The 20,018-nt window shown below is 43.4% G+C and overlaps 1 protein-coding gene across 1 annotated transcript in view; it reads left to right on the top strand.

Moving 5' to 3' along the window:
• The window catches only part of aatf (apoptosis antagonizing transcription factor), a 48,160-nt gene extending 35,759 nt beyond the window's left edge, over positions 1-12,401 (top strand). The window contains exon 12 of the mRNA XM_042338793.1: positions 11,485-12,401. Coding sequence (XP_042194727.1) covers positions 11,485-11,551 — 67 coding nt within the window. The 3' untranslated portion in view covers positions 11,552-12,401. The remainder of the gene's footprint in view (positions 1-11,484) is intronic.
• Positions 12,402-20,018: the final 7,617 nt, after the last annotated feature.

The following is a 20,018-nucleotide window of genomic DNA, read 5'->3' as shown; positions in this document are numbered from 1 at the left end:
TGTTTCATCGGAAATGGTGCCTGGGTTTCCTAAATATTTATTAAAACTGTGCCCTTTTTTTGAGCGAAGAAAACTGGAATGTCAGAATAAAGAATGCAAATTGGTTCTCGAAGCCAACTTTGATGATTAGGCCCAAGAATAGTGTTTATGCAAAGTGGCAGATTAGCTGTCGGTAAAATAGTCTCACAACGAATGATGCAGTAAATCCATTAAAAATCTGACATTTCATCTGAATCATGTTTTTTTGGGGGAGGAAAACCTCTAATTAGCAGTACAATCTGAAGAGGGCAAAGACCATCGAAGGAAAAAAGCAACTCTGGGTATTCAAAGTCAATTGCACAGAGGATGAATATTTCAGCAGTCGAGTTTTTCTTTATGGTAGTAAGCCATGCATTTGATACAGCATCTTATCATGTCTCAAAGCACTTCACTGGATTTTGGTGAATTGTAGTGACTGTTTTTTGAAGGTAAAACATGGCAGCCAATTTGCACACCCACGGCAGTGTCCCACAAACAGCCATGACGTGAATGACCAATTTTATCGGGGAGATGGTTAGCCAGGTTGCCGGTAGAAACTCGTTGCGTAGAGCCGTGGGATCTTTTAACGTCCACCTGAACAGGCAGACGGGACCTCAGTTTAACGTCTCATCCGATCGATGTCACTTCTGACAATGCATCACTCCCCCTACGGTGTTGGGATATCAGTCGAGACTCAATCCTGATGGGCTGGAATCCACAACCTAACTCAGAGGCGAGAGGGCTACCAATTAGGCCAGGCTGATGTATCAACCTATTCCATCAGTTAACTCAGTAGAAAGTGAGGATCGAAACCAGCATCCAGTTTCACACTGGATCCCATCGAGCAGATCTCTGTAACTCGGGATACTCCAGGTTGGGTTCCAGTTGGCCCACGTTCCCTCATTTATTTCAGCAAATGTTTTGTGGCCTTTTAATAGCCCAAATCCTGAAAAATAGTACCGTAAAACCTCACATAAGTCGTACTAGTTGTGACCATACATTTAACACGACCAGATGTACGAATTAGGCCATTATACGACTTATACAGATCAGATTTATGTGAGTTTTACTGAATAATAATTAATCCTTGTGTTTGATACAGTGCTTTTCATTTCGGTGGACTTCTCAAAGCGCTTCACAAGATTTACTGTACAAAGTGTAGTGACTGCATTTTTATAGGCGAACAGTAATGTGAACAGAAAGCTATAATAATGTCTTATGTAGAATTGAAATAATATTCGACAATTTATGGTGCCTCTCATTACCAGTTTAGAAATTCAATACAGTGTATAGTCTTAATTTCTGCCTTATAATCACTTTTTGAATAACTCCATTAGGTTTCAACCTTGTGATAGCTGTAAGATATCAGTCTCTCTTCACCCCTCCACCACCCCCCACCAATTGATGTTTCAAAAAAAAAGAAGAAATGCTACGAAGTGAATTATCTGTGGGTAACTGTATTCTCCAGTTTATTCCATTGTGAAGAAGCTTTTCATAACTCCCCAGAGAATTTGCTGGTGAGTTATACGGTCATCTTCCCTCGTAGAGTACAGAGGAAGCATTCTGAAGACGTATGGAATAGGATTTATATCACACGAGGGCAAACGAAATGACTAGCAAGCAACCATGCTTCCAAGCTGCATAAAAAAATCCCATCCCCTGGATCCGCAGAGTGCATTGTGTTTCTACCATACCTCAAAGACATTATTCTAATACAAAAGGATGTTAAAGATCTATCTCTTTGACCAAGCTACACCTTCGCCCACCTCCACCCCTTCCCCCCGCTTTGAGACGTCTTTCCGATACAAGAGGCGTTCTGTAAATGTAAATGGCCGTTGTTGTTGTTATTCAACGCTCTGTTGCGTTCCCTTTCGCTTTGTTTCCATTGCGACTGAAAGCTGTGCAAATGCTGATTAAACTCCTGCTTTGAGGTATAGGTTAACATCTTTACGCTATTGATCTCTTCAAATGAATTTTCAAAGGAAAATAGATCCAGCAGTTGAAATGTGTTTCTGGCTATGAGTAGCACTGGCTGTATCACATGAAGCGGGTGTATATTTTGAGGAAAGGCTTATAATTGTAGCAAGTGTAGATGGGGGGGTGGGGAGGGGGGGGAAGGAAGAGGGTTTATTGAAGTGAAGAACCATTCTCCTCTGCAACCTGGGTTCATTGGGTTCATATCGGTCCTGGGCAGATACAATTGCATATATATAGCACGGAAACAGGCCCAACTAAACCATGCCGGTGTTTATATTCCAAGCACACCTTCACTCACTTCTGCCTTATTACTCCTGCATTGCCTTCTCCCCGATGTACGCCAGCGACGGAATGGATGTCTTCTTTTCAGTGCTACTCATTGAAGGCGCCAAGTAAAATGGGTATGGCCAATCTTCATTCTGCTGCGCGCAATTGGCTGCCGCCTTCCGCCCACAAAATATACGGTCAGTTGCAGTGGATCCTGTGAAGCGCTTTGAGACGCCTCGAAAACGTGATAAGGCGCTACATCAAATGCAAGGCTTATTTATTATTCACCTCCCAGTGCAAGGCTGTATTGCACCAAGCTTTGTAATTCAGCACGACTCGGACTACTTACAGTAACCTCGCTTAAGAGACATTAAGAACAGGCAGCTCGGCGAAAAACTCGCGAGGTGATCCTCTGAGGTTAGGGGGTGCAGGCAGTGCCCTGAGACCAGCTAACGTAACAGCAGCCACTGGTAATGATGACAAATTAACGATGCAAGTAAATTGAACCAGTTCTCCTTAAGTAGTGGCGATGGCTATTTAAGCTCCTTGTCGTGGCTGGGCACAGAGCCCACAATGTGTTTGATTCTGACCAGAGGTTATTGCATATAACCCGAGGTTACGATGCAGCCCGAATGCTCGGCTCTACTGCACTCGAAACTCCAGGTAAAACGCTGTTTGTGGCTGTTGAATTGTGCAGCTCATCCCTGGACGAACAAGGAGAGGGTACGCTTATTTGTTTATGTATCTATTTATGCTACGGGACTCCATAAATAGAATATATATATATAATATATATCACAGAATAACAAAAGTTTTTAGGGAGTGTAAAATCCAGACATAAATTGTCAGAAGCACATTTACTTGGGGTGTTCTCAGTCTCACAGAGTGTTGTGAACCTCCCAAAGTACCTTCTGAAATGTAACATGTCACTGCTGGTCACCTGGATTCAGTGAGGAATGGAGGTGGTTTAACACAAGGTTTGACTGTGCTGCCAGGCAATTAGGTACGTTTAACTCCTGCAAAGTGATTTTAATTTACTCGGATTATTGTTTTAATCCAATTTAGTCCAGTCAATGGTCTATTTATCTTCCTAATAAAACCAGCGTTTAAAAATTAAGGATTGGTAATGATTCAGAATTGCCAGTAATTGTTTAGATTTGAGGGGTGATGCGAGCTGCTTTGGTTGTTAGACCGGACAGTTTCTGATACTCAATTCTGCTTTATCTGAGTCTACAACACTTCTAGGAGGAATGGGAGAGAGAGAAAGAAACTGAGCACACCATTGTTTCTCGGGAACCAATTCTCAATTTTATACTATTATTCTGTGCCTAAAGCTGGCTCGGTTGGTAGTGCTCTCGCCCTTCTAGTCAGAAGGTTATGGGTTCAAGCCCCACGTCAACAAGACTGAACTCACAGTCCAGGCAGGTACCCCCAACACAGTGCTGGGGGGAGTGGGGGTATTGTTGGAGGTAACGTCCTTCAGATAAAACGATAAACTGAGGTCCCGTCTGCCTGTTCGGATGGTTGTTGAAATAGAAAAGAGAAAGGTTTTTTTTTCCACCCCCACCACCCCCACTCTTCCCCCCCTCCCCGATCCTGGCCAACAATCCCCCAGATAAAATTCATCATTCACTTCATTGCGCACTTGCCTACAAATACAGTCACCACACTTTACAGTAAAAATTATGTGAAGCGTTTGAGACGTTCTGACAATGTGATAAGACGCTGTAACAAATGCAAGGATTATTTATTGTCTAACCTTGGCATAATTCTGGAATTCAGACATAGCAGCACCCTCTGTCAATTTCTGGGAGGAGAGGGGATTGCCATTATTATTTTGTTTTACTTTGATTTTCCTCCTGTTGTTCAACTCAGTGTGACTCGCAGCAACTTACAGAAGTGATAGCCGGTACTTATGGCTACAAAAATCCAAATTGCTTTGGTTTATTCTGTTACAGTGCCGCAACTATAAATTTCTAGCGCTGTTTGACAAAACCTTGTAGCCTGAAAAATAAAGTGCGCAAGTTTATTACGTGTTCGCCCTTTTTAAACTGCGCTCGTTGATTTTCGCCTGAGCGCTAACAGTAAGATTTAGGATAACCTTAAGAATGTTTCTTTAAAAGACCCTCGATATAGCCGCGTGAATTTATAGGCCCTGCTGCTTAACTTTCCCCGGAAAAGAAGACAAATTTCTAAATCTTTAATCTTTGTAAGGAATGTCAATGCTTTATTTCTTTTTAAAAAAAACAAAAGCTTTCGAGTCAAAAAGCGGGTTATATACGGTGCTGTGGTGCTTTTAATCTGCGCTCGCTGTCAAATGCATTAAGCAAAACTTTTTTCCACCCACCCCCACCCCCAATTTCCTTTATTTATTGTAGAAACTGTACGACTGTGTGCCTTGAATTCACTGTGTCAAAGGGGCCAATGAATCCACTTGCGGAATCCCCATTAAAGACTGCCACCTGGTGGCCAGACCCTGAACTCCTGTTTGATACCAACTCAGGTTGGAACTAGAGTTGGCCTTTTGGACGCGTCGGAGATTAGTTCTGGATTGTGCAGCCCATTAGCGTACAGTGCATTGGGTTCGTCAGGTAACACAGGTCGTCATAAAAACCTGCGCGCAGAACCCTTCAAAATGTTAAGAAGAACAACAACAACAAAGAGAAAAGCATTTAAATCTTCCCCGAGCTGTTGCGGTGCAGGATTAGAACCCTCTGGGAGGATTAAACGGCAGCAGCCGTGGGAGATGATCCCACGCACTTTTTGCAGCATTGCGTGGACTGGTCCAGTGGCCGTCGGTGCCACTTAAGGGAATATCCAGTCAAGAGAAATGTTTGCGGAATTAATTGAAGTTGAAAACGGGCAGGCGTGCTGTTTGTAGATCAATTGCTTGCAAGGTTATAAATTCTTGCTCCGCACTGAGCACCCATTGTGCTTGTCGGTGTCACCTGTGCACCCAAATTGCACGGCTTCTGTTAAGAGTACCACAGGGGTGAGGAGATTGGGTGCTGCAGTGGATTAGCAAGTTGACTGACCTTCAAACCTTTCTCTCGAGTGCTTGGATCTTTCTCACTGCAAGGCAATGAGTGGAATAAGCTTGGGGTGGGGGGGAGGTGTGGGGGGACTTTAAGCTCTGTCCACAATAATGTGAACCAATATCACAAAGCTGCCTACAGTGGCTCCTCAGTTATTAACCTCAACTGGGATGAATAGTGGGGGGACCACCTCATTTTCGGAGGTGCCGTCCTTCGGATGAGACATTAAACCGAGGTCCCGGTTTCAGATGGACGTTAAAGATCCCATAGCACTGTTTAATAATAATAATAATAATAATAATAATAATAATCCTTGCATTTGATATTTTTCACGTCGGGAGGATGTCCCAAAGCGCTTCACAGAACACACTGTAAAGTGAAATTGACTGCATATTTGTTTGAAAAGTGAAGGTGTTCCTCCTGGTGTCCTGATTGACAGTTTCCCCCCGGCCCCCAAAAAAGGAGGTCGTGGCTGTTTGTGGGACATCACCGTGTGCAAAGTGGCTGCCGCATTCGACTGCAAAATACATGGGCACTACAGTTCACAGCAAATCCTGTGAAGCGCTTTGAGGCGTCTCGATGCTGTGATAAGGCACTGTATGAAATGCGAACAATATCATCATCATCATCATCATTATTATCGTTATTAAGTGCAGCCGTTGTGCGAAACGAGGAAATACTGCAAGGGTTAAGAGTTTCTCAGTGGATGCAAAGAACTCTTCCAAAAAAAAAGTAATTTCCAAGCATAAGGCAACCTTCTGACATGGTTTATATTTTGGAATAACCTTTCACTGCTTTCTGAAGACCTGCCAGAAACAGGGAAACAGAAATCCTCGCTAATATCCTGCTGCCCATTGCTGATCAGTGAAACACATTACTCATTTGCCAGGAATGGGCCGTATAAATTGTCAGCGCATCGTGTGCTGGCGTTTCATTGCTCTTTAACAGAACAACACCTCTTCCACACTACTGCCGAAACCATAGAAACCGGGGCATTTTGGCACATACAAAACAACAGTGACGGTGACTTGTTCAGTGAAAGCAATTTCAGGAGCTGCAGTAAGTGGAGTGGACCAGCTGAATGATATGCAATGTGAGAGCTGCTGATAAATGATTTAAACGCGGTCTGCAATAACTTCTGGTTCGTTTCAGGAACTTAAGATTCCTTCTGCGATGGAAAAGCAATACTTAACGCCTCTCCAACGTAGGGCAGACATGAGATGTTTGCTTCTTGCCCCTGCTAAACTCATTCCAGATCAGTTGTGTCGCAGTGTCTAATTTTAGGGACTTGGAAGCACTGTGCTGTAATGTATGTGTAAATCCAATGGAATATGTCTGACTGGACAAATCAACCATTTTTACCAGATAATTGTTCCGTGCCCCACCACCGTGTGTTTCTTGACCTTGGTGTGATTGTGGACTTGGGGTGGTGGACGCTTGCTCTCGACTTTGGAAGGCACAAAATGCTCCTCGCGCAGAATTCCCTCGTGTTCCCACGTTCCTTCCTTGTGCTACGATACAATGATACAATCCTCTGCCCATCGTGTGTATTTCGCCCCCACAAAATATACAAACAATTCACTTTGCAGTATCTTCTGTGAAACGCTTTGAGACGTCTCGGCGACGTGATAAGGCTCTATGTTAAATGCAAGGATTATTATTATTATTATTATTATTATTATTATCATCACCCTCACCCCGACCCAGCACAAACCAAGAACTTAAATCCTTTCCGCTTAATGTTTTTGGGTTGTCAGCATTCGCTCCCCCCTCCAGTCCCCTGAGCCACAAGGTCTAGAGAATATATTAATATTTCCTCAGGAAAAAATACCGCTGAATCTCACAATGGACTAAGAGAAATATAATTGATGCAGCTTAATATGAGTAATGTGGATCAAGCACAAGGTAGCTTGCCACACTTACCTCTGCTAATGATATTCTAAGAAAATGCCATGAAGGGGTGGAAACCTGTTACAAATCACTGACTCAAATCTACTTTTAATACGAAAAATCAAAGAATCATGGTTCATTTTGCATAGCCTTAAGGGAGCTGAAAGTATTAAAATGTACCCTTACCCTAGTGAATTTCAACAGTGACAAGGTTAAACTTGCAGGATTGATGAGTTTCTCTTTCTGCATGGAGTACCTGGTGTGTGTGTGTGTGTGTGTGTATATAAATTATATAGGTACAGAAAAAGAGTGAGGAACAAAGACTGAAGCCCAACAATGTTCGCTCCATTTGCTGTATTTTCCATCTGTGGGATGAGTTGCCACATTTGAGAGAATTGTGTAGACAAAAAGACGAAACAGTTTTAAAACTGCTCTTGCGATTGGATAGACAGATGGATTTAAATTTCTCCAGGATTTTAATTCTGTCACACTCCCCCCCCCCCCCCCACCTCACTCTCTCTCTCATATCCTTTTGGAGAACGTCATCACAAAGTTGCACCCGAGCTGTACAGTTGGCTATGGTCGCAAATTAATTTTGTATGCTAAATACGGTTCTTGTGTAGTAATTGTCTAATTTGTATGTAAATCACAAATCAATTGATGCTGGAAAACACAATAGTCCTAACAACGAAGCCGTTAGTGGACCAGAAATTAATCCAGCTTTCAAAGTTAATAATAATTTGCCTGGGAGCGAGTGTAAGGAAGGAGTGGGGGGGGGGAAGGGGTTTACTTCTGAGATATGGCTGGGCATTTAAAAGGGGTCGCAGTGTCTTCCTGTCTTTGTTGCTTTTGCAGTTAAAATATAACAACAATAATAATAATCCTAGCGTTTGATATAGCGCCTTATCCCGTTTGTCACCCTAATTGTCGCCCGAATGTAACAAGGCGCTAAAACAACAATGATTTACATTTACGTTGTGTCTCTGGCTGGACGTCTCAAAGTGCCGCACACATTGACTGGGTGCGGGAGCTGAGGGGGTTGCAGGACAGGATGGGGGCTGAAAGAGCGGTCGAAAAGATAGGTCTTGAGGAGGGGAGGGAGGGAGCCCGAATAGCTGAAAGCTCCCCCCCCCCCCCACCGATTGCGGGGCAGATAGGGCGGGGAGTGGGGGGGAGGAAGAAGCGGGACGCTCGTTTTCTGAGCGGACATACTCTCTCTGCTTTCTTTGGGGTAGCGATGAAGTGCAGTACTTCAGTCACACCTACTTGCCGCGCCGGCTGGAGTCTGGAAAGGGCTTGCCAGATTTTGAGCGTGTTACCTTAAATATCGGCACAAAACGCACTGCAAGCGATCCCGTCATTGAAGGAGGGGAGGGGGCCACAGCGATTCCTGGCACAACACGAAGGCTCAACCTGAATCGTTGGTAAAAGGCCAGACCACCCATGTTTCCAAGTAATTACCATTTAGGCAGCTTTCTGCTCTGAAAGAGAGTCTAAGGCAACAACGGGTGTGAACGCACGGCACAATTGTACCTGAACGAATAACTATTGACCGACCAAAAAGACATGCACTGCGCCAGAATAAGAATCCTCGCATTCGATATAGCGCCTTATCATATCTTCGAGGATATATCATAAAGCGGATTGACTGAGCATTTTGCGGGCGAAACTCGGCAGCCAATTTGCGCATCGCAACGTCCCACAAACATCCAGTGACCAATTTTATTTGGCGGTGAGAGAGAGAGAAACTCCTTTCTCTTTTCGAATAGATCTTTACAAAAATGGTTTGGCCCATCTGATCTCATCCTTTAGCCCACAAGAAAAGCAGCCCGGTTATTCGTATTGTCGGTGAAAACACTCATCGATGTGTTTGTGTTTAGCGATTTATTTCGTGCAGATGCCTGGGATCATTTCTGCACCTTCTCTTTCTCTCTCTCTCTCTCTCTCTCCTCTCTCTCTCTATCTCTTTGTCAGAAACAGAAACTTGTACCGGCACATGCAATCAGAGTAAACCACTCTGGAGCAGCTTGCTGGACTAATCTAAGATGTTCAATGGATGATAGTAATTGGAATCTTGGGCCGAGGTCACTTTATTGTCTTTCAAGTACTGTCACTCAAACCTAAAATACACAGAACTTAAATGACACCGCTTATTGCTTGTTTGATTGAATTCCTTACATCTTTTCAGTGGCTGTGAGTGCGTGCGCGCGTGTGTGTGTGTGTGTGTGTGTGTGAGCGCACGTGTGTTTTTTCGTACATCCTATTAAAATATTTTGTGCGTGTGGTGTGTGTCTGTGTTTCGCCCACTTCACAAGCCTGTCTGAGAGAGACTTGCCTCTGGAAAAAGTATAATATTGCCCTCAGTACCCGATCACCAGTCAGGGGGGGGAACACCTTCTGAATATTTTAGCACTTGATTCGACAAGGTTCCTGTGTCTCTTGGCGTGCTGCCTCCTAAGCTTTGCTTTTTTGGGGGGATACAAATAAAGCGGTGTTGAGTATGAGAATGAATCGCTTGAGTAAAACGGGCTCGCGTTGCTTGTGCATGTACTGTGCTCGGCAACCGCACTGCAGCCAGTATTAAACTTATAACTTAGCTTATGTAACCCCCCCCACCCCCCGAAGCGCATGGGGTGAGCGAGCTCGCCTCACAAGCGAGAGGACTCGGGTTCGATTCCAGGACAGGGCGAAACCTTAGGCAAGTTCCCTTACTCCACGCGCCTCTGTTTTCTCAGCAGTAAGTAGGAACCCAGTTGTTAGTCGATTGGCGGATCGCTTCCTGAGGGCAATCCACTTTAGAATATATTCTGTGAAGCGCTTTGAGACGTCTCAACTACGTGCTACGGCCCTATATCAAATGCAACGCTTGTTGTTATTGTTACTTAAACGAGCAGATGGGAAAGTGAGTTGCTAAAACCCCAAGATAATTTGAAGCAAAATAAAATAAAATGATTTAAAGTGCGTTATAAAATAATTGCAGGGTTTTTAAACTGCAACTCTCACTGATCTCAGTGTCACAGTTCATGACAGCAAGAGATGGAGCAGTCTGGTATATAGAAAACAAGTCAGCATTCATTCAGTGTAACAATAATATTTATTGAGTGTATCAATTAGCATTCAGCATCAGAACAATCCAGCCTTTGATTGCAGGCTGCCCTCTCCCTCACTTTGGTAGATTCTAGATCAAAGCAGCAATTAGTATCAGTGGCTGAATGTGATTTTTCCCTTTATTACAATCCCCAAGAGGAGTAATCCAGAGCGTCCTGTTGAATATTTGTAAAGGGACATTGACCCTAATTAAAAATGTGTCTCTACTTGAAGCCCACTTAGTGTTCTTGTTGGTTTTTTGTTTGTGTCCGGCTGTGCGTTGCTGCTAATGCCAGAAATTGAACTGTCGGCCTCGCTTGTGTTGTACCGTATTGTTGCTGCCGGGAAAGCTTTGGAAACCTGCTACTCTGTGCTGTGCTGTGAGCACTGCCCTGCAGTTTTGATTGCGGTAATCTCCAGCCTAGGCATCAATTTAAAATAACTGCAGAAAAATTACTCGACAAATGAATTTGTAGAAGAAAGTGTTTTTTTTTAAATTGCCTTTTTGCGTCTTTCTCCTTTATCCATCTCTTCAACACCCTCCCCCCCGCCATTCATCTTCTTCTCCCCGCTCTCCTCTCCCGCCCCCCCCCCCACCACCCCTTAAAATACTGCTTTAAGACATCTCAACGACTTGCTAAGGTGCCAAATCGAATGCGTGGCTTATTATTATTACTATTTGTTTTCCGACGAAACTTCAACTTTGCCTAGCCGTGAATCAGCAATTGGGAAATTATTAGAGTTGGAGATTGTTCAGGTATAAAGCTCTTGTTCATAATGTCTCTGATCAGCGTGGATATGAATACTGCACCAGGCTAACTGTAGAGTGCTGGGGACAGATTGTCACTCTAGCAAAATGGGCTTCTCTTCAGCCACTCCAGGGGTAAAGAAAATGCAAGGCTGATGGTGCCGTTCAAATAGGTGTATGAAGTTACAAACAGTCAGTGTGCATTAACACATTGGGATGTTGTCGTGCACTAAAACCATAGTAATAAACCCCAAGACTGAATAAGACTGGATAATTATTTTAATAGACTCCAATTACACATGGATTGGATATCAAATACAAGGAGGATTGATTATTATTATTATTACTATTATTTTTACTGTATTACTATTATTTCATTAACCAATGGAAATTGTGATATTCATGTATTTTTGAATGATTATTTCCCCCCCCCCTCTCTCTCTCTCTCTCTCTCACTTCTAGGACTGAACTGTACAAATCTCTGTTTGGAAAAATCAAGCCAGCTGAGGCAGAAATCTTCCAGCCTTAAGAATTGGGTCACGTTTTGCTCCAGCAAGGTGGATCTCAACTCCTCAGCCATTCTTGGAAGTCAGAAACGGCTTTATCACTTCTCACCACATAGATGAATGACCTCCCACAAAACCTGCAGCCAATTCAGCATGCAGTCTATTCTGTGAAGCGATTTGAGACGTCACAACCACGCAATACGTACGGTGCAATATCAAATGCAGAGATTATTATTATTACTATGACCTGCTTTTTACGGGGAGTTCAAAAGCTTGTACTGACGTGCGATTGTTACAGCGCGAGTGAGTTGAATTTTACTCCTCTCCTGGTAGGTACAGGGTGAGTCAAAAGTCTGTATAAGATATCAAACTGCAGGCCATGTGGACATTTACACGTGTCAACTCAGTGACAAAATCTTTCACTAACGCGATGAAAGACATTTACCGTAATTGCTCCCACTCTCTACCAATATTATCTTTTAAAAAGACAACGTAACTAATAATTAAAACCTACAAGTAAGGACTTCTGATTCACCCTGCAGAATCGGCTCGACCAAATGTTTTATTTATTCACCTTTTTAAATGATCTTCGTGAGATCAGCAAGTGATTTCTTCGCCCCAGCGGACAGCGTTTTTGTGTGTGTGTTTTTTTTTGTTCCTGCAGCAAATATTCACCATCGAGAGCAAACAACGAACAAATGCGTTGCCTCGGGGTAATTTTTTTTTATATAGCTTTTATTGATCGGAGGATTTTTATGTGCGTTATGCAACCTTGTAATTTGAATACCTGCGTCGCGCAAACAAAAATTATTGCTGTTTTAGGAAAGGTGTATTTGATAAAGATTAAAAGCAGTTCACTGAAAATGGCGCTCTGTTTACCTTGAATTGTGGGTTGTGTACGTGCCTGGCCCTGGAATGTGGGCTCAGTGATATCGGATGGTAACTATTCATTATCTCAAAGGTTTCCTGCACCATTCGACTGGTGTGGCACTTATTAAAAATGTTCCACCCGTTTTAATACTTTAAAAAAAACTTAGATAAGGTCCACCCAGCGCCTTTCATGTCGGCAGGACGTCTCAAAGTGCTTCACAGGATATACTGCGAAGTGCAGGGACTTTGTATTTTGTAGGCGAACGCAGCAGCCAATTTGCCCACTGCAATGTCTCCACACGCACACGCACAGCCACGAAGAGAATGGACGATTTTATCAAGTGATGGGAGGCGAATCATCAGCCAGGACTCCGTGAGTAACTAACTCTCTTCTCTTTTTCAGTCGCGCCGTGTGTTTTAGCTCAGAACGTCAGGCACGCAACAAACGCAGAAGCTCTCCTCGTTTTGTTTGATTTTAGCAACACTCGACTGCAGATGTACAGTCACTACGTTTTACAGTTAAAAACCTGCAAAGCCCTTTGAGGTGATTTGACAATGCAATGAGATGCTAACTTATCCAATGCAAGGATTATTATCAATATCTTACCAAAGTGTTTATAAACATGCACACATATATAGATAAATATATAGATATTTTTAATAACACAACATTTGCAGGAGGAAATCAAACCAAACAGAATTGGCACTTAATGTGCCGTAAATGGGATTTAAATGCTAAAACCTTAGCTTCAAAGATCAAACGGCAGGCCGTAATTATCAAATAAGCTTCCGTTAAATAGCAGAATCCAACCCTTCAACCTTCCGAAGCCGTGACTGCAAACTTTAAAGCACGGTGCGTCCCGATTTAAAGCTCAATTTAACCAAAAATAATTTCATGTTTCTGTCAGAGATGGGTTTGACTTCAGCTTATTTTAATGTATATATTGTATTTTTGGTGGGGCGCAGTTATTCAGGATTCCAATATACTTTGCCCGTAATGTGGGTTTTAAAGCAGGGAAACATTTATTTAGAGCACCCTCCTTTGTTTAGCTCGTAGTAAGTAGGAACTCGGTTGTTGGTCGATTGGCGGATCGCTTTCCAGCGGGAATAAAATCTTGGTTACTCAATGTACGTGGAACAATGCTGCGCACAATTGGCTGCCACGTTTCACCCACAAAATAGACAGTCAATTGACGTGACAGTATATTCTGTGAGGCGCTTTGAGACCTGGCAAAGAAGTAATAAAGCGCCATTTCAAATGCAAGGATTATTATTTCAAATAGAATGAAGTTATTAAAAGCCACGTCACAAGAACTGGCTTGGGTTGAACAAGGTCTGGTGTCAGGGTTGAAATGTCCTGTACATGACTAAAAAGTGCTTCGGAGCTGGAAGAAATTAGCCAGTCTCCTCTTAACAACTCATTATAATCAGTCCAGAGATTATGAGTTGAAGCGAGATTGCGAGGAAAGATTAAAATTTACCCTTTTATTTTTAATAAAAAAAGACATTTCGACCCCATTTTTTTAAAAAAAAGAGTTTTTTTCTATTTAGCTCACGGATGTGGGGAGGGGTCGATTGTGCTCGTTTTAAATTGCTTCAAATAGCCGTGATTTCAAATAGATTAAGGCCATAATTTATGACAAAGGGAGTTCTAAACATAGAGCCAGCTCCCGTTTAGCAGTCAAGTGATTGGTTTCTAATTGTGAATCAAACCCTCGGGTATTGAAACACCCTGTGTTTTTTTNGTTGAAGCGATGAGCCTTAACACGTTATTTTACAAATCCTTTCTTACAACTCGGGATTCGAAGGGGAAAAAGTCTCGATTTGTTTCGAAATCTAGTTTTTTTTAAAAAACGCATCAGGTATTGTTGCGGGTCCCTGCGGAACGACGATGGCTCAGGATTCAGTCCTGTGGCACCGAGACCGCATTGTGTTGACTCATTTTCTCCCCACAGAATTATAGACACTTACAGTGCAGGAGGAGGCCATTCGGCCCATGGAGTCTGCACCTACTCTCAGAGTAAACTGCGCTTCCAATCCCACTGGACCAGCCTTAACCCTGTACTTTTAGGGGCACTGTATAAACCAGTGTTTATAAGTCATTGTTTTGCGGCGTTTAAATATTTAAATGCGGCTCACGTTTCTTTCTTGCATCAAAATATAGATCTTTTTCCCCCGAAAGGCAGCAAAATAATGATATTATTATAATAAAAACAAAGTGAATCGAGTTAGTAAAGTGACACCGGAACAAGACAATAACATGTGAATTATGCCTTGAGTTTTTGTCCACCGTAACAATTATAATAATAATAATCCTTGCATTTGATATTGCGCTTTTCACGTTACGAGGAGATCTCAAAGAGCTTCATAGAATATACTGTGTGTGTGTGTGCATGTTTGTGCATATGTGTGTGTGGGGTGGGGGGGGAGGTGAGAAAAATAAACCCACGCGAGTGTTATTTCATTTCACCCACAGAAGCTTTATAACTTGCAAAATCAATGTGTATTGCGGCAAATGGCTGCAAACCCATTTCGAAGTTTAAATGTGCATTTAAAAAGAAAAGCCTGTGTTCCTGCTCGGACGGACCACGGTGATTGCTGGGCTTATTTTGCTTTTATTTTGCTGTTCGGGATGGAATCAAACGGAAAATAGAGCCCATCGACAAGCGATTAAAAACGCTTCACTGGCGGCGACTAAGATGTACACAAGTGCTGTAATTAAATTAATACGATCCCCAGTAAAAACAAACCAGGCTGGAAGGTGTCCAGACTTTTGTATTAATCTGTTCGGAAGAAAAAAAACGCGATTTGGAAAGTGGTGGTAGGGGTGGGGGGGAGGAAGAAAAATATCAAAATAGAGGAACAATAAGTAAAATTGGATTACAAAGTGTGTGAGTGTGCACGCAAAACAAAATATCTCCTGATTGCCAATTGCAGTATTTGTTTAATTGAGTTTACAATGGGATTTTTTCCCCGCTGTGTGACTGTGAATGGAGAAGGCTGCTATATTTATATGTAATCCTTGCCAAATGGTTATTAGCACCTCAGGGAGGCGGCTTGAAGCGCTTCGCTGGATTGACTGTGTAACTCGCAGCGAGCACGCCTTTTGTAGGCGAAAGTGGGATCTTGTTTTGTTCGTGTTTGTGCTAGGAATTCATAGAGCATCCATTTTATTTTCTGCCTTAAACTGTGTGTGTGTGGGAGAGGGGTAGGAAGAGGAGCAATACAGAAGAGTCTATTCTTCCTGTGACCATTAATCTTTCATTCCTCTAACGACCATAGTACTTCTATTATTCCAGTCATCGTTATCCTTTCACTTCTCCCACAACCATACGCTTATTACTTCCACGACCATAGTACTTTTATTACTCCCCGTGACCATTATCCTTTTATTACTCCGATGACTAAAACACTTTTATTACTCCAGCCGTCAACTGGAAACACGAGGGCGGGGTGGGTCGTGTCGAATTAAGAGCGACGACGCTCGAGGTGTGGGGGGGGGGGGGGGGTTGGAGAGCTAGTGCCCAACGGCAAAAGAGTTACCATCACGTTTCTAATTTAGTGCACGCAGACTGCGCATGGCGGCCTGTGTGCTTTTTCCTTCCCGCAGAAGACAAATTCTACATTTAAACAACTTCATTTCCAAAAGCGAGGCAGTAATTAGCTCCGGAATTAGTGAAGCCGATTTTTTTCCCCCCCGTAGATGGGAGGAAAGCTCGAGGGAGGGCGCGCCAGGGATAGAGAATGTCGCATTTCCAATTATTTTGTTGAATTGCTAATTCGCTTATTGCGCTGAGTTTAATTGTGATGGGTATTGCTGTGCAATTCAATTTGGCTTAAATATTTGTGGATCTGTCTGATTGATAATGAAGCAGCCCTGTTCCCTCTGAGCTGAGATGATTGTGGTCGTGTCCGGGGGGGTAGATGGGTGGGGGGGGGGGGGGCTTGAGGGTTAGGGTGGGGGAAAGAGAAGAGGAATGTGGTCGAGAGAAGGGGAAAAAAAAATAAAAGGCAACACAAACCAAAGCAACTTCAATTTATTTTTTTATTTTTTCATCGTTTCAATCCTCTCGAGATCGAAGAAGTTACAAAAGCCTTAAATTAGAAAACGCTACTTGCTTTGATCGCTAGCTTTCCCAAAGCACAGATTCCTTCACATCGCGCTCAAACCAATTTTCTCCCCAAATACCTTTGTCCTTGTATTACCCCCCCCCCACCAGCCCCCCGCCCCGCAAAGCTTCGCACTGCTTTATGTTACAGTAAACCGCCGAGAACTCATCACACCAAGGGGCTGAGTGACGAGTTATCAGGAGCAGCGAGTTAGAGACGTGTATAAATACATCCATTAATGTGGCCGGAATATTGACGAGCACGATGACTTGAGTGGCCGATGACACGTTAAGTCACGGTGTCGAGTTATCAGGAGTTCGACTTCACTACGTCTCACACCCCCAGGACTGTTTTTTTTTACTCATCATGGTGCACTGTCTCGGTTACTCTTAACAGATTGAGAGCAGGTGGGAACAAGAAGCGGTGAGAACTGTCTCAACTCTTGGTGGGGGGAAAGAGGCGGGTGAGTGTAACCATGTCATAAAAATTCTGCTGAATAACCCACAGCAGGACCTACCCCCCCCACACACACCTCCTTACTGAATCCCAGAGAGTAACAGGTCAGATCAACGGGAGAGGTGGGGGGGGGGGGAAGAGAGCCTTAAATTAGAAAACGTTACTCGTGGGGAGGGGGGGGGGGGCGGAGAGGAATTTATTCCATAAATTCCATAACCATGACATACCAAGCCAAGTGAAATTCACGCTTAACCACTCACATATGCTGAACTCATAAACCTTGCCATAGCACGAGTCAAAGAACACAGTTAAAGTCAGTCATTTTTGAGCCCTTACTACCTTAATTTTTTGTTTAACTCTTCGCAGATACCCTCCCAATTAAAAAAAAACGAGAACTTTATGTGGAGGGAGAGAGATAGATAGAGAGAGAGAGAGAGCGGGGCTGTGGAAGACTAGAGAAGTACATTTTGGAGCGTTTATAGGTCAGATTGCATTCCTATTTTTCTACTGGGAGTTTCTGATCTATTCAATGATTCAATTATTCATCTACTGTGGGTCAAATGTAAATCAGGTTTGATCACCCATCATTGAGCAGCTGATGGCAGTCTGCGTTGGGGGTGGATTGGGGTGGGGTGGGGGGGGGTCAAGCCATCGCACTCTCCAGGCTGGGAGTGATCAGATGGAAGGGCAAAGGTATGTGTTGGAGGGGGCAGTGGGGAGACGAGGAGATACGAAAAGGGGTTCTAAAAGTCTCTATACTTCTAGTCCCCAACGCCGTCCTGCTCTGCGAACCCAACCACAAACCTAACGCAAAAAAGGGCAACTCTGCTTTTTTTTAATATATGTATGTGTATATTGTAAAAAAAATGCCACTCTTACAATTATGCAGAATAAATAGATGTGCGATCAACAAACCAAACCCTGGTTTGTGTTTGCACTTTAGCTTCCTTTTGGCTGATACGCTTTACAACCACGACAAAAACTCCGCCCAGAATTATCTCTCAACTGGGACGAGATTTGGACACTAGGCAATGTACTTATTAATATGTGCGTCTCTTGAGTCATTTAGCCTGCATTATTATAATAATAATAAAATAATAATAATTCTTACTCTTCACTTTGACCTGCTAAGATTGAAGTCAAATGTCCAGAAGAGATACGACCCATTTTATGTAACCCACCGTTTCCCCTCCACCTCCCTCACCCACCACCACAACAAAAGGTTTTCAGACATCGAGGTTAAAAATATAGACAGAGAAAAATAATGAATTAATCGTATAATCAGATCCGTGGCCTTAAGACAGCCAAGCCTGCGTGTGTATACGTGGCACTATTCCCACGTGGGATCAGCAACTCAAGAGACCATAATCGATGTCCCAACTGGCAAAGCCAACTGGAACGTGGGACCCACTTTCACAGAACGAGGAATGTTTGCAAAAGTCTCGAAGGCTCCATTGCGAAGACCTAAGAGAGCGATTGGTGCCAGATCTCAACACGTCACCTCAGGTTAACATTCAAGTTAACCTCTTCCTCTCTCCCATTCCCCCACAACCAGCAAGTCTTTTCACTGCTGAACTGGCTCCAGCTGAATGGTGTCTGTGTGATGCGAGTCTGATGTCTCACCACACAGGCTGAGATAATTGTTTAAGTCTAAAATTGACCCATCCATTGACCTCTACACCTTATTCTCCCACTTCCCCCACCCCCACCTCCCCCTTTTATCAGGGGAGAAATTCTAGTTCAATCCAATATCATCACTTCAGCGCCTGATCCTCATGCTTGCTCTTTCTATTGCCCAGCGAGAGAATGGAACTCCTATTTATAAAATAATACACAACACAATACCCACTGTGGGATGGGGGGCGCGGAGAAGAGGGACTCAAGACATAGGAGGTCCAAAATTCCAGCTCATCTCCCCACCTTTGGAAGGACGTCTCAAAAGAGCTTCGCAGGATTCACCTCAAAGTGTAGTGACTGCGCCTTTTGCAGTCTTTAGTTCAAAAACCTTTTTACTAACACAGTATATAATATATATATATTTATATAAATAAAAGAACTAACCTCTAAATTAAGGCTGAGTTGATATTAGAATCTTTCCCCAATTCTGCACTGAATTATCAAAGAAGGCATCTCTTACAGGTTAAGACTAGCTGATGGCATTTTGGGTCTAGAGTGGTTTTAAAAAGAAAGGCAAGATAAAAGGAAAAAAGGCTACAATTGAGCAAGATTCCAGCAACTCAGTCAACAACAATACCTGCGGTAATAATACATTTCTGCACGAATCTGCTAATAAATTGTTAGGATTATACAACGTGATAAGCAAATCTTGCGTTCCTCTGTGGTATGTATCACAGTGGGTTTGTAATCCACTCTGTGGCAAACTGAACATTCACACCATCCTCGCAAACCCTCTTCCACGAGAGGTTGGTTCTGTGAGGACAAGAAGCAAAACAACTCTTTGCCGTTTGGGTTTATGCAATTGCTGCATAGGTGAATGAGACAGGAAAAGAGTGCTGCAGGAGAGGCGATTAGGATGAAGTGAGAACGCCAGCACGGACTGTTTGGGCCAAGTGGCAGTCTCGGTAGTCCAGTTCCTGAGCCAGGCGGGTCTGCAGTACTCCAGGGCACTGCTTTTGGTAGCACAGGCTCGTCGGCAGGATTTGGAAGGGCAGGCACTGGGCAGGGAATCCTCCCACTCAGCTCGGGTAGGATGGTCCTAACTGGTCAAGCAGCGGAAAAGCTTGCCAGACAGTGCTCTAAATGGCAAGCTGTGCGGTTTTAGCTGGTTCGACTTTAGATGGGCTGAAAAAAGAAGAGGTTAATCACCTCCCCCCCAAGACTGCACGCCTGCAGGGATGGGGGGGAACTCATAATATATGCTCAAAAAACAATCTCAATTTTGCTTCCTTTTGGGGTTAAGAAAAACAGTCCAGATCTTGGACCGGGGTGGAGAGGAGCAAAGGATAGAGACTTTAAAAAGACGGATACGGGCAACATTCAATGACCTCTCTCTTGTCTATTCCAACTGGTTTCTCAGGGCTTGTGGGAGCGGGG

The sequence above is a fragment of the Callorhinchus milii genome, unplaced genomic scaffold (assembly GCF_018977255.1).
Source record: "Callorhinchus milii isolate IMCB2004 unplaced genomic scaffold, IMCB_Cmil_1.0 Scaffold10, whole genome shotgun sequence".
Taxonomy (NCBI): Eukaryota; Metazoa; Chordata; class Chondrichthyes; order Chimaeriformes; family Callorhinchidae; genus Callorhinchus; species Callorhinchus milii.
Note: the sequence above shows the minus strand (reverse complement) of the source record. Positions and strands in the feature narration are given on the sequence as shown.